General features: G+C 32.5%; 2 protein-coding genes across 2 annotated transcripts; one reads left to right on the top strand and one right to left on the bottom strand.

Annotated features, from left to right (window-relative positions):
- The first annotated feature begins 8,222 nt into the window (after positions 1-8,222).
- Positions 8,223-9,107, top strand: LOC146944408 (uncharacterized). Its single transcript, XM_085747948.1, has one exon. It carries the CDS (start codon positions 8,223-8,225, stop codon positions 9,105-9,107), a length of 885 nt encoding a protein of 294 aa, XP_085604074.1.
- A 726-nt stretch (positions 9,108-9,833) lies between these two features.
- Positions 9,834-11,155, bottom strand: LOC146944407 (uncharacterized). Its single transcript, XM_085742795.1, has one exon. The coding sequence runs from the start codon at positions 10,927-10,929 to the stop codon at positions 10,342-10,344; it is 588 nt and encodes a 195-aa protein (XP_085598921.1). The 5' UTR covers positions 10,930-11,155; the 3' UTR covers positions 9,834-10,341.
- Positions 11,156-13,491: the final 2,336 nt, after the last annotated feature.

Here is a 13,491-nt window from a genome sequence, read left to right as displayed (position 1 = left end):
ACTCTCTATTAACACACACCAATAATAAATCGCCACATCATCCTATCTTTTTAAAACTTTTCCCAGCAACCGGTTGTGCAGGTTTCATTTTCGCTGGCTTTCTCTTCTGGTTTTTGTTTCACCGTCTTTCCACCAATTCATCCCTGCTTCCTATCAACATTCAAGTTGTTCTTTAATTATTTTAATTTCCAACACTAACAATCAAGTTTCTAATAGTTTTGTACACAATATTTTTCTGGATTTCACTTTTCTTTGTTTTCATTCCAATTTTTTTAACAACAAATTGGAACAAAACTTTACATTCATCGATGAAATCAACCCCAATTTTCTATAGTATATGTTAACAACAACAATAAGAAACAGGAAATCAAAGGTTGTTGTTGACTAGTAGCTGGAAAACCAAAAGGGACGTCTGCTCGTGAAAAAAAGGGTTTGGAGTTTTTGGTATTTTTTGTTTTAACATGAACCAGAAGAAGCTATAGAGACACCAACAATTGAGATCGGAATTTCAAGTGGCACCTTCCAATCTGTTCATGCCTTAGTTTGGTTCCATTTTTGGGTTCTTAGGTTTTTCTAATTGGGTTTTATTTTAGATGCAGTTTTTTATCACTCAGGCAAGAAAGACGACGTACACCAAAAAAATCAACAACGCGAGTCTTTTTTTTTGTCCTTTAGCAACCTGTTCAATCGGTTTATGGGTGAAATGCTAAAAAGGTGGGATGATGTGGCCAAATATTAGTGGTGTGTGTTAGAAGAGTGTGTTAGAGAGACTGACCATAGCATTTCTCTTTTACAAATTAGTTTGTGGGTGGTGGCCGGGATTCGAAGTCGGAGCTTGCATATATTAAACATTGATGATGAATTATCATTTCAATTTTATTTATTTATTAAACTTAAGGTGTGTTTGTTTTAAGTTATATTTGTTGATTCCTGGGAATAAAATGATGGAAATATATTTGTCAATGTTTCTTACAAGTTTACTAAATTTTATTCCCGATATAAAATGTTCTTGGGAATAAAAAAAAAGGCTTAAATATGTGTCCAGTCCCTGCAAATAGGTCTCAGTTGAATTTTAGTCCATGTACTTACTAATCCTCCCATTTTGCCATTGCAAATATTAATCATTTTAAATTTAGTCATAATCATGTTTTTTGCGGTGGAGAGTCATTAGCAAAAGCCACACTAAAAAGACCATGTTGCCCTCATTGACTTCAACTTCGTGTGAAAAGACAACAATGCCCCTTTCTTCTTCCTCATTTCTCACATGTTCCTCATCTCTCTGGAACAATCTTCCTCCTCCTCCTTCTCTCACTAAATTTTCGGCTCCCTTCCTCTACCTTAGAACTACACCTAAACTTCATTAATCCACCATGGACCCTCATGAATAAGCTACAGATAAGCTCTATGTAAGGATTTAAGCAAGAAACAAGTTTCATAATCACTCCTCCTCCCTCCAATTTCTCAACCGCCCCTTTTCCTCCATTTTTCCATAATTTTTATTTTCATCCAAATTTCATGGGAATCAACTTATGAGAGCACCTTAGAGTGGATTAATCACAAGGTCAGTGACAAGAACTCATTCCCCTCTTCCTTTCCATGATGCCCGCACCTCAGATTCAACAACCAAATTTGTTCAAAACATAAATCACACGAAAATCATACAAATTCATCAATACCTGAATTTCACAAATTGGGGAAAATACAAACCCTAGAAATCAAAATTGAGGGAAATGAACTCACTTCTGTGATTCCACCTGAAACCCAGAAGTACGCTGTTAAACATGTTTCTTCTTCCGCTTCTTCTTCTAGTCGTAGACGTTAAACAGGTCTGAGAGTGTGCCATGGTTCTGCTCCGGTGGAACGACACTCTCACACGACCTATGGCGGGGCTTGACGGCGGAGGATGAAGCTTGGTCACCGGAGCGGCTGCCGGAGCAATATTTCGTGCGGTGAAGCTCTGGTTCGACCTTGACGGAGGAGGATTCGATGCCGATGTTGTGTTTATGAAGCTTGGTCATTCGTTTTTTTATTCTTCAATTTGATTATGATTTTTCGCAATAATATCTTCATGATTGGGATATACTTTGAAGATTTGATTTTGATACCATTTTAAAATCTGGAAAATTCTTAATGATTGGGATAGAGACTTTGAAGATTTGATTTTGTTACCATTTTAAGATCTGGAAAATTCACGGAAGAAGAAGGAAGAAGGTAGGGAAGAAGGAAATGATGGCCAGGGGTATCTTGGTAATTTTGCGCGTCTCTGGTTCCATTAAGGGTAAAATAGGAAGTTGATGTATGAAAAGCTGAGTCAGCAAGGTGGTAAACCAGTCAACGGGTGCCATGTAGGTGCCACGTAAGTAATAAGATGCCACATATGCTAATTAAAGTAATTAGGACCAAATTATAAATGATTAATATTTGCAGTGACAAATTGGGAGGATGTAAATACACGGACTAAAATATAACTGAGGCCTATTTGCAAGAACTAGACACATATTTAAGCTTAAAAAAAATTCCCAAAGAAAAGGGTGGGAATAAAGTTCCCATGGAGATGGAAATAAATTCATATGTAGTTACCTATTATAATCCCTATTTTAATGGTTCCTAGGAATATTATAAAGTTAACCAAACATATTTTTTCTAAATACCTTAGAATAAAATTTTCATCTTTATATTCCAAAAAATGCTATTCCTAAGAATAAATTTGATAAACTTGTAACAGGAATTTTTTTCAGGTGCTACCAACATAGTGTTACCCATATGGTATGTGATTTAGCATATAGATTCGATCCATTTGATGCGTATGAATGAGCATATATTGAGAGTGTTCATGATCTCTTAAATTAATCTTCATTCTTTGAAGGATTGAGATTAATTAGCTTCAAAATACGTGTCTGAACAACGTTGTTACAGAAGGTAAACACCCGACTAGAAAAGAAGAGACTTGACTACCATATCTAGTAATTCTTTTCCAAATCAGAAGTTACAAGAAAAATTACTAAAATTCAACTCAATTTTAATAATTTTCTGTTTTTATTGCAGTTTGTTATTTTCGGTCTACTAGGATTTTATTATTTCTCTATTTAAGTTTAACAATTGTAGTTTAATAGAAAAATTTTATTCATTCAATAACATTTTAGAAAGTTTTCTCGATCTCTAATGGATTTTGGAATCCTATTTTCACATATTTGCCATTTACGAACTCATTTCTTTTCAATCTAGGTTTAACATTTTGTTAAACTACTTCCAACTACATCACTAAATAAAATTATTTGCGGTTGTTGTGACCAAGTAAATGTTACTCACTCGTGAGATAAAATGCCTAGTTTAATGGTGAAATGACACGATGCCTAGTTTCTAGTGACATGATATGATTTTGGCTTAAATATGGGATTCGTCCCTGCAAATAGGGGTCGTTTAAAATTTCGTCCCTGCAATCGCTAATCCTTTTTTTTTGCCCCTGCAAAGTTTAATCAGTTAAAAATTCGTCTTTTGACCCAGTTAATCACTGCCACGTCAGCAATTTACAAAAAATGGCATGGGAATTGACGAAAATACCCCTGGCTTATTTTTTTTCCTTAAAAAAAAATTTCAAAATTTTGAATTTTTTTTTAAATTAAAAAAAAATCTGAAAATATAATTAAAAATCATAAAAAATTTCGGACAAAAAAATGTTAAAATTAAAACTGAAAAAACTAAAATTTTTTGGAGAAAAAATTGTAAAAAAAAATTCGGGAAAAATCTGGGAAAAAAATTTTTGAAGGAAAAAAAAAGCCAGGGGTATTTTCGTCAATTCCCATGCCATTTTTGGTAAATTGCTGACGTGGCAGTGATTAACTGGGTCAAAGGACGAATTTTTAACTGATTAAACTTTGCAGGGGCAAAAAAAAAGGATTAGCAATTGCAGGGACGAAATTTTAAGCGACCCCTATTTGCAGGGACGAATAACATATTTAAGCCTATGAATTTTTTCTTAAAAGAGGTCAACTTGTGCGATCAATTTTTAGAAATATTAAAAATGCTTTTCAATACTTCAAAATTTACTTGGTTTGTTTTTCTAACAAATGTGATGATTACTTCTTTGATTCTATTTATAAGAGACATTTGAACTAATAAAAGTTAATGCATCTTATTCAAATTTTAAATTCAAAATTATCAACTTTTGTTAAGTTAAATTTCTCTTATAAATAGAAACAAATGAAGTATTACTTAGCATGACTTTTAAAAAATACTTTGATTATGATAAAAAAAAAGATATTTATACAACCATTTTTTAAAAAGTTTTGTAACAACTTCATCTTTCATACTTGAATTAAGTTTTTACTTCCTCCCTTGGTCCCTATATTCCTTTATTTTTTTTTAGGCTAAATTACATTTTTGGTCCCTTAACTATTTAGGTAGTATCGCTTTGGTCCCTTAATTAAAATTCGATTTATTTTGGTCCCTTAACTCCTCTCCGTTACACATTTTGGTCCTTTCCGTTAGTTTTAATTCAAAAACGTTAAGTTTTCTTCATTTTCTTCTGGAATTTTTCTGGGATTCTTGTTGTTGAAGGTTGATGGAGATGATATGAAGATGAAAAAGAGGAGAAGAAGATGAAGAAAACCTAACGTTTTTGAATTAAAACTAAAGGAAAGGACCAAAATGTGTAACAGAGAGAAGTTAAGGGACCAAAATAAATCGAATTTTAATTAAGGGACCAAAGTGATACTACCTAAATAGTTAAGGGACCAAAAATGCAATTTAGCCTTTTTTCTATCAATATCTCATTTTCTTTGTATTTATACGATTGTCCAATAAGCTCTCGTACAAATTATTAGGGGTGGACAAAAACCCGCAATCCGACCCGAACCGGTAAAACAGTGTGTAAATATTGACTGTCGGGCGGGTTGAAACGGATTTTTGGGTCCACGGGTTAAAGACTTCGGCTTGTTGTGGACTGTAATGGTTCGGATCGAGTGAGCTAAAATGAACCTTTAGTAACTGAAACCGTCCAAAATAATAGAGTATACATCTATGAAGGCTGGATACTCCAAAACTGAGACGTACCCGTACCGGATACGTATCGGATACCGATACTCCATGGATACTCGCGGATACGTATCCACGAAGTATCGGAATTAATTATTTTAATTTTTAATAAATATTTTATCGAATACTTATGTGATACTCCACAGATACACAAGGATACTTCTAAGATACTTCCCAGACACGTATCCTAGAAAAAGATGAAGAGTAAAAAAGTGTGACAATGTTGTAAAAATTCATTATAGATGTATATGACTCAATTTTAGATATGCATCAATAGAATTGTTTCTCGATGAAACACTTAAAATTATACTTCTTGTGGATGAACGTAGCGAGAGATGTGATTCAGTTAATCAACATTAGATAAAATTTGTGTCGAGTTCTTTTAACGATGTTTCTCTCAATATCCCAACATATGAAAATGTAATATAGTTATAAGAAAACTTTAAAAAAAAATTATTTTGATCACATGTATTATTTTTAAAAAATTGTAACTTTTATAATAATATAATAATAAAGAGTAATCAATGTTAATTTTCTTCAAGTATTTTACATACATATACATATAAGTTTTATTATAAATTTTTGTTAACGTATCCTAATCATATCGTATCTTAAATTTAAAAAAATTCGCGTATTCGTGTACCTGCACCCATATCCGTATCGGGGCTTCATAGGTATACATCTATGTACTGATGCACATAGAAAGCTAGAGGTAGGAGCCACTATAATATTAGAGTAATGATATTTTGACATCCATTTGATGACAACTTTGTTGACAACCTTGTTTTTCTCACTTCTTATTGGTCAAAAACAATGGAGAGAGAAAAAGGAAGAGAGAGGATAACAACATCATGTGAGTATGAGAGAGAAAGTTGTCCAAAAGTTGTCAAAAAGTGGTTGTCAAAATATCATTTCTCAATAATTAAATACTACATCTAGTTTACAAGTGACGTGACTAAAGACTGACTATATCAGGTCACGTTCTCTTTACTTCAACTTTTTAATTTATTACTAAATGTTAATTAATAGGGATAGGATCAAATGACACCATGGTGTCAAATTAAACTTGACACCAAATCATAATCATTAATCCAATTTTAATCCGACGTCTCTCATCAATTCATTAAATGCTCACATGCTTGATCAAATTATCTAAATCTTAATTTTAGAAACAATTTATTCTTTCTTTTTTTATTATTATTTACCATTTGATTTCTCCCTACAATTTTTTTTAGAGATTCTATTTACTAATCTTTGTTCAATCATCTTTGTATTCTCTTTGTATTGGCTACTCTTTCATTTGTTGGATGGTAGTATTCTTGAGTTCATGCTGCTAATATTCTTGTATCAGATGTTCTAGCATTTGTGTTTTGCTTTCGTTTAGTAGCATAAGTTCTTTTTAATTTTTTTGTGCAATCGTTCTGGTGCTCTTTATAAATCAATTTTCTTTGGGTTCTTCTAAGAAAAATCAAAATAAAAAAGGTTAATAGGAATAAAGAAATAAGGATGATAAGCCCTTAAAAAAATAATGACAGAGAATAGTGTAAAGAAACCATAATAATACCATTAGAGAATTTTTGGTAAATAATTAATCAAAAAAAGAAAGAATAAATTGTTTCTAAAATTAAAATTTAAATCATTTCATCAAGCATTTGAGCATTTAATGAATTGATGAGACGTCGGATTAAAGTTGAATTAATGGTTATGATTTGGTGTCAAATTTAATTTGACACCATAGTGTCATTTGATCCTATCCCTAATTAATATAGTATAGTATTTAAAACATAACTCAAAACCAAATTCTTAAAAAGTAGATCTGCATCATTTCTCTTGAAAATCAAATTCCTTCTACTTGCTCAGCGTTTCTTCTCAACCGAGTCCATGTCTATAATTCCAAAATGAATGATGAATCCTTTATTATAAAAGCTAGAGTTGTTTGGCTACAATGTTTGCCCTAATTCACCCTATTTTGCCCTAATGTCTAGCATTTTTCCTCCTAAATAAGTACTAATTGCTACTCTAATCTCACCCGTTCAAACTCTATTTTCACATTTGATCACACCCGTTGATTCAAACTCTAAAAATGTTTCCTCATATATCTTCATTAATGCAATTAAAGACGTATTAAATGCTAATCAATTCGTTCAACAATCCCCTACACTAATTGTTAATCAAAAAAATCATAAACATCCATTAAAACGAACTTATATCAATTGGTCACAAAAAATAAAAACGTATTAAATGCCAATCAATTCGTTCAACAATCTCCTACACTAATTGCTAATCAAAAAAATCATAAACATCCATTAAAACGAACTTATATCAATTGGTCACGAAAAATAAAAGCTAGACTTGCTTGGCTACCATGTTTGTCCTAATTCACCCTATTTTGCCCTAATGCCTAGGATTTTTCCCTCCTAACCCTAATTCACCCTATTTTGCCCTAATGCCTAGCATTTTTCCTTCCTAAACAAGTACTAATTGCTACTCTATTCTCACCCGTTCAAACTCTATTTTCACACTTGATCACACCCGTTGATTCAAACTCTAAAAATGTTCCCTCATATAACTTCGTTAATGCAATTAAAGACGTATTAAATGCTAATCAATTCGTTCAACAATCCCCTACACTAATTGCTAATCAAGAAAATCATAAACATCCATTGAAACAAACTTATATCAATTGGTCACGAAAAATAAAAACGTATTAAATGCTAATCAATTCGTTCAACAATCCCCTACACTAATTGCTAATCAAAAAAATCATAAACATCCATTAAAACAAACTTATATCAATTGGTCACGAAAAACTTGATACCCGGAGAAGTTAATCGACTATCCTATATATTCTATATATCAAATATGCTCCAATAACAAAAAATAACCATATTAATATATTAAACACATTTGCCACACTAAATGGAAAAGTCGTGCAAAGTCATCGTTTTGCAATATGACGTACTTATAGGATTTGCTTTTAGTTGCTTTTATGCATTATGAGCTAATTCCTCTACCAATTACGCCCTATTAAAACCAATTATGACGTGGTTATCACACAAATCAAATTACTGATTTTATGGCTGCAGTATCTTTAATTGCCGAGAGCCACTAGACAAGAAATAACAAATGCCACAATCAATTCTTCAAATATATGGAATTATTGTGAAATTCTCACCCTTACAAAAAATATGAGACTGATAAGTGGAGCATCAGACGCTGATATTGAAGAAAGAAGATTGTTCTCTAATTGGGTTTTGGCAATTGGTGATGGGAGAGTTGGGCTCATAAATGACGTGGATATATCGCTTCAGATTCCTCCGGAATTACTTATACATAGTTCAGGAAATCATGTTCAATTCATTGTTGATAGCACTTATCCAACCCTATTGGATGGTATGACTGATATATCATATTTTCAGGTCAAAGCAATACTTGCTCCAACAAATGCAATAGTGGATCAGATCAACGATTACATGTTAGATTTGATTCCTGGTGAAGAGAAAACATATTTGAGCTATGATACTCCATTGACACGTAATGGAAATTGTGATGTTGTTGATGATGTCCACACTCCAGAGTTTCTCAACACAATAAATGCTTCAGGACTCCCACATCACAAGATAAGATTGAAGATTGGAGTTCCAATTATGCTTTTGAGAAATATTGATCTAAAGTTAGAATTATGCAATGGAACAAGGTTAACCATAACCAGAATGGGAAAATTTGTACTTGAAGCAAAGGTTATATCTGGAAGTAACATCGGCGAAAAAGTTTTCATACCCAGGTTATCTCTTCAACAGTCTGATATTAAAATTCCATTCAAATTTAAGAGAAGACAATTTCCAATATCTGTTTCATTTGCCATGACAATGAATAGGAGTCAAGGGCAATCACTTAAAAATGTTGGTATTTATTTGCCGAGTCCTGTATTCTTACATAGTCAGTTGTACGTTGCAATTTCCAAAGTCACTTCAAAACAAGGTTTGAAAATACTAATCGTTGATGGAGATGGAGAGAGCACTGATACGACCTCAAATGTTGTTTATCATGAAGTCTTTCGTAATGTATCTTGATGGTTAATGTTCAAACATTTTTGTTATGTATGCTACCATTTCATTTTGTTATGTATGATATAAAACTTCTATCGGCAATGTATGGTTACATTATTTTCATTGATTTGATTAACTTCTACGTGATAGGACCCGTGCGGTAGCACGGGTGATTGGTCTAGTACGACAAGAAAGATACTTATTGCCAAATGGGCATGGCTGCAATTGCAAGGTGAATCCCTACTCTTCCCTAGTCCACACAACATCACAGTCTTGAACGTCATCTTCTGTAAATACCTTATTGAGATTTTTCATCTCTCCAACTCTTCACAACCACCATCTCATCATCCTATCACTAAACCAAAACACCATTTCTATTCCCTCCCCTTCAATTATCATAATTTTAGACATAAATTATAGCTGCTATGTTGTTTTGATAGTTCTAGTTGAGACCTTTCAATTTATATTAATCAAATTTTGCTTGTTGTTTGATGTTAATTACTAATTACTAATAAACAAAATTTTAGACATAAATTATAGCTGCTATGTTGTTTTGATAGTTCTAGTTGAGACCTTTCAATTTATATTAATCAAATTTTGCTTGTTGTTTGATGTTAATTACTAATTACTAATAAACAAAATCAAACAAGCCATAAAATATCCAATTATATCCAAATCCATTTTGTTTCGAGGTTATTTCATGATCATCACATAAAAGTAAACAAACATCTAAAAAACAAGACATAAACATAATCTGAATCTGCCCAAATCTCCCTATTAATTATTTTTTTAACTTTACAGTACAAAAGGGTATTACAAACCTACAAAGATACTCGCAATTTCTCACGAGAGCAGAACCCATTTTTCACTTCAAAATACACATATAATTCCGGAATTTACAGATCAACCCCCAACTTCCTCCCATCCTTTCTTCTTTTTTTATTTTTTTCAATTTTTTTCCCATTCTAATTTATTTTTTGAGATATTACAACCTAAATCTTACCCCCTTAACAACCTCCACAAAAGTCCTTACATAACCTTACAACAACACTACTCCAAACTTCTTTTATTAACATTTTCACCCCAAGTTTTTCCCCATTTTTCAATTCAACCCTTCCGTTTAAAAAAATCACGGTCGGATCAAAATTCAAAAAATGGAAGAGGGGCGTAACGGGTAATAAGAAGATTCTAGATTAAGGAGAGACAAAAAAAGATGAAAAGACGGGAAGGTACTCAGGGATAATTGACCCGATTTGGTTTATGCAATACGGAGGAGACGCCTTAGATCCCGCGTAGCGGAGTCATCAACGGCCACCGGCGCACACTTCCTCTGAAAAGACGGAATAGGAAGAGCGCTCGGCGACGGAGACATTGCGAAAGCGGATCCGGCGTAAACATCACAACCGGTTTTGAAATCAATGATCCGGATCTGTTTAGGAACCATATTCGGGTCGGGTCCAAGTCTCTGTGTTCCGATAACAACCAAATCTTCACCTTCCTTCTTCAAACCATCGCTTTTCACCAATGAATCAAGTGATTCGCCTCTTCGAAGAATCGTTACCTTCTCCATCGCCATACCACTGCCTCTCGCCACCTTCAAATCATCGGAGCTGTTGCTATGTCTTCTCTCTGTCGCCGGAACACGTTTTCTTTGCTCCGGTCGAGTCACCGGTTTCCGGTTACTCCTCCCGGAGTTTGTGGCACCATAATAATTATTGCTATTATTAACATAATTATTATAATTATTATGGCAATTTCCGTAAGGTTTTCGCCGTGAAAAACTCGCCGGCGGTGCTCTGATCCGTTCAATCAAACAATCTTGTGGTAGCAAAACTTCGGTTCCCATGGTGAATGAGAAAACAAATTCAAACAAAAATCTCAAAGAGAGGAAATGAAGAAGAAATGGGTTCTGATTGGTTTATTTTAGAAGAATTATTTATTTGCTTGTTGTTTTTGTTTTTATTTTTTTCTTCTTCTTCTTCCTCTGAGAAGAAAAGGAAGAGAAGAAAAGGGAGGGGGTGTTAATAGAAAATGGAAATGAAATGAGAATGGTAAAGAAGAAAGGGTGAATTGGGGAAAATGGTATGGTTGGAGAAGGGTGATATATAGGAAAAGAAGAAAGGGTGAGGTGGGTGGGTATGGTTTATTAGTTTTTTCCTACCGACTTTCCCAACGCGTGAAGAGAGAGAAAAAGAGGAGAGAGAGATGTTTTGGACAAAACAGAGAGATGGTGTTTGCTGACCAGACCAAGTCTTTAATTTTTGAAGTTGTGTTTAACGTGGGACCCTAAAATAACGGTGGACGTTAATTGACACGTCACTACCGTCTTTTATTTTTGGGTTTAGTTGACAACCGAGGGTGAGGTAAGGTTAACGGTGCCGTGTAGTTGGGGTTAGTTGTCTTTTTCAATTACCTTCTTTCTAGGAAATTATTTGGGTTCATTGGGGTCCACTTGATGTTGCCAAATTAATTTTATTTTACCATTTTCAATTAATATATTGTTTGATTGGGTGATAAAAATCTAAAATGGCAGAGGAAGAATGGTAGGTCTATAAAATAAAATATTAAATACATGTATTTATATGTAATATAAATTATTAATTATGTGTATTTGCTGGTATTATGAAGTTAATTATTAATTATATATAGTTACTAGTAGTGGTTTTATGAAGTTAGTGTGTGTTTGGTTCAGTTTTGATTCTGACAGAATTGATGTATATATAAAATATAATTGATTCTGACAGAATTGATTCTGATAGAATTGATTCTGACAGAATTGATTATGAGAGAATTGATTTATGTTTGGATACAATTATGTAGAATTGATTAAACAAACTGAATGTTGTTTGGATGATTTTGATCAAAATTGCTTTTGAATGTATAATTACTAAAATAGACATAGCTAAAGGAGAATTGATAAAGAATGAGAATTGATAAAGGGCAATAAAGGAAAATAATAGGTTGTAATAATAAAATATACAATTTACTGTTTATAATTGATTCTAGAAAAGCTAGAAGCTAGAATTTGTATCTTCATGGATAATGCTTTTGGAGGATAAAAACAATTCTGAAAAGCCAAACCAAACATGTTGGAATTTTGTAGAATTGCTTTTGTCACTGTAGAGAATTGATTTTGGCTTTGAAAAACCCAATTCAAACAGGCTCTTATTAGTTACTAATAAACAAAAGTTCTATCATTTCTCTTTTTTTTAGAGGATACGTTCCTTTTTTAAATTGGGATAATTGTTACCATTAATTTTCAATGTTCTATCAAAGAGAATGAGTAGTTTTACCTTTATCGTTAGGCATGACAATAGAACGGAGCGCATACAAACTTCATCTTCTATATCTCAATCTTCGAATTGCGTATATTTACATGTTACTTTATTAGATCTTTGACTGGATGAAAAATTGATCGTCATTTTAGTCTATAACAGGTTCATGTATCCTTGTTTCATCCTCATCTCTACGATGAAATATGCTTTTTTTAATAAACAAAAATAATTTAGCCCTAAACTCACCCCAAATCCAAAATTTTACTCAAATCTAAACATATAACTAGAAAACAATTTATATCATTTTCTATTAATCTAGTCCATTTTAGGGTGAAGAAACACCAAACACCATATGTAATTGTCGATTGCAAACTAAGAAATTATTTACAATGATTACAACTTTACAATTACAATTATTTCAAAAGTATGGATGCAATTTAGAGGCTTGTAGGTTGCATATCAATAATTTTTTACATTCACAATGATTTTGAAAACGAATTCGAAGTTAATACTTATATCCTCATTACCCGTATTGTACCGTATTTTGAAATTGAAAAAAACATAAATTTATACTTAAATTCAATCAAAATGAACAGACTCTGTTAAATCGAAGTGGGTTCGGACGGGGATATCAAATTTCGTTATCATGCTTAATTGATATTGCTACCAATTGCTAGTTGCTAGCTAGCTGGTGATGGATTTGTTTAAAGAACGAAATTTCCATCTGGCAACCCGTGTATATGACTCTATAGTCTATACTCCCCCAGTCAAAGTCAACAATGGAAACTTAATTTTTTCCTTACTCTCTCTCTTTTTTTATCATTATTATACGTTTTTAGGACACAAGATTTTTATGTTTACTTTTTCTTTTGACCAGTGATTTCTAAGGTACACTTGTGGGTCAAAAATAAACGAAAAAGATTTTTATGTATAGACAGTGCAATTTCATATTTTAAACTCTTTTTTCAATGATATTTTAAAACTCTTTTAAGGTTCAAATATTTGAAATGACTTTTTCTGTAAAATCTATATTTGAAAACATTATATTTCATAAAAAATACAAGAAATCATTAAATTGAAGATTTAATGAGTATTAAAGTTGTCAATGAATATTAACTCAATTGATAACAAGT

This window comes from Medicago sativa, chromosome 2 (assembly GCF_051527215.1).
Source record: "Medicago sativa cultivar Bolivia chromosome 2, Bolivia_mono, whole genome shotgun sequence".
NCBI lineage: Eukaryota > Viridiplantae > Streptophyta > Magnoliopsida > Fabales > Fabaceae > Medicago > Medicago sativa.
The sequence above is the reverse complement of the archived record's forward strand: the minus strand, read 5'-3'. Positions and strand labels throughout refer to the sequence as shown.

Coding starts and splice junctions, on each gene's coding strand:
- LOC146944407 (XM_085742795.1), bottom strand. CDS start 10,929: ATGGGAACCGAAGTTTTGCTACCACAAGATTGTTTGATTGAACGGATC.
- LOC146944408 (XM_085747948.1), top strand. CDS start 8,223: ATGAGACTGATAAGTGGAGCATCAGACGCTGATATTGAAGAAAGAAGA.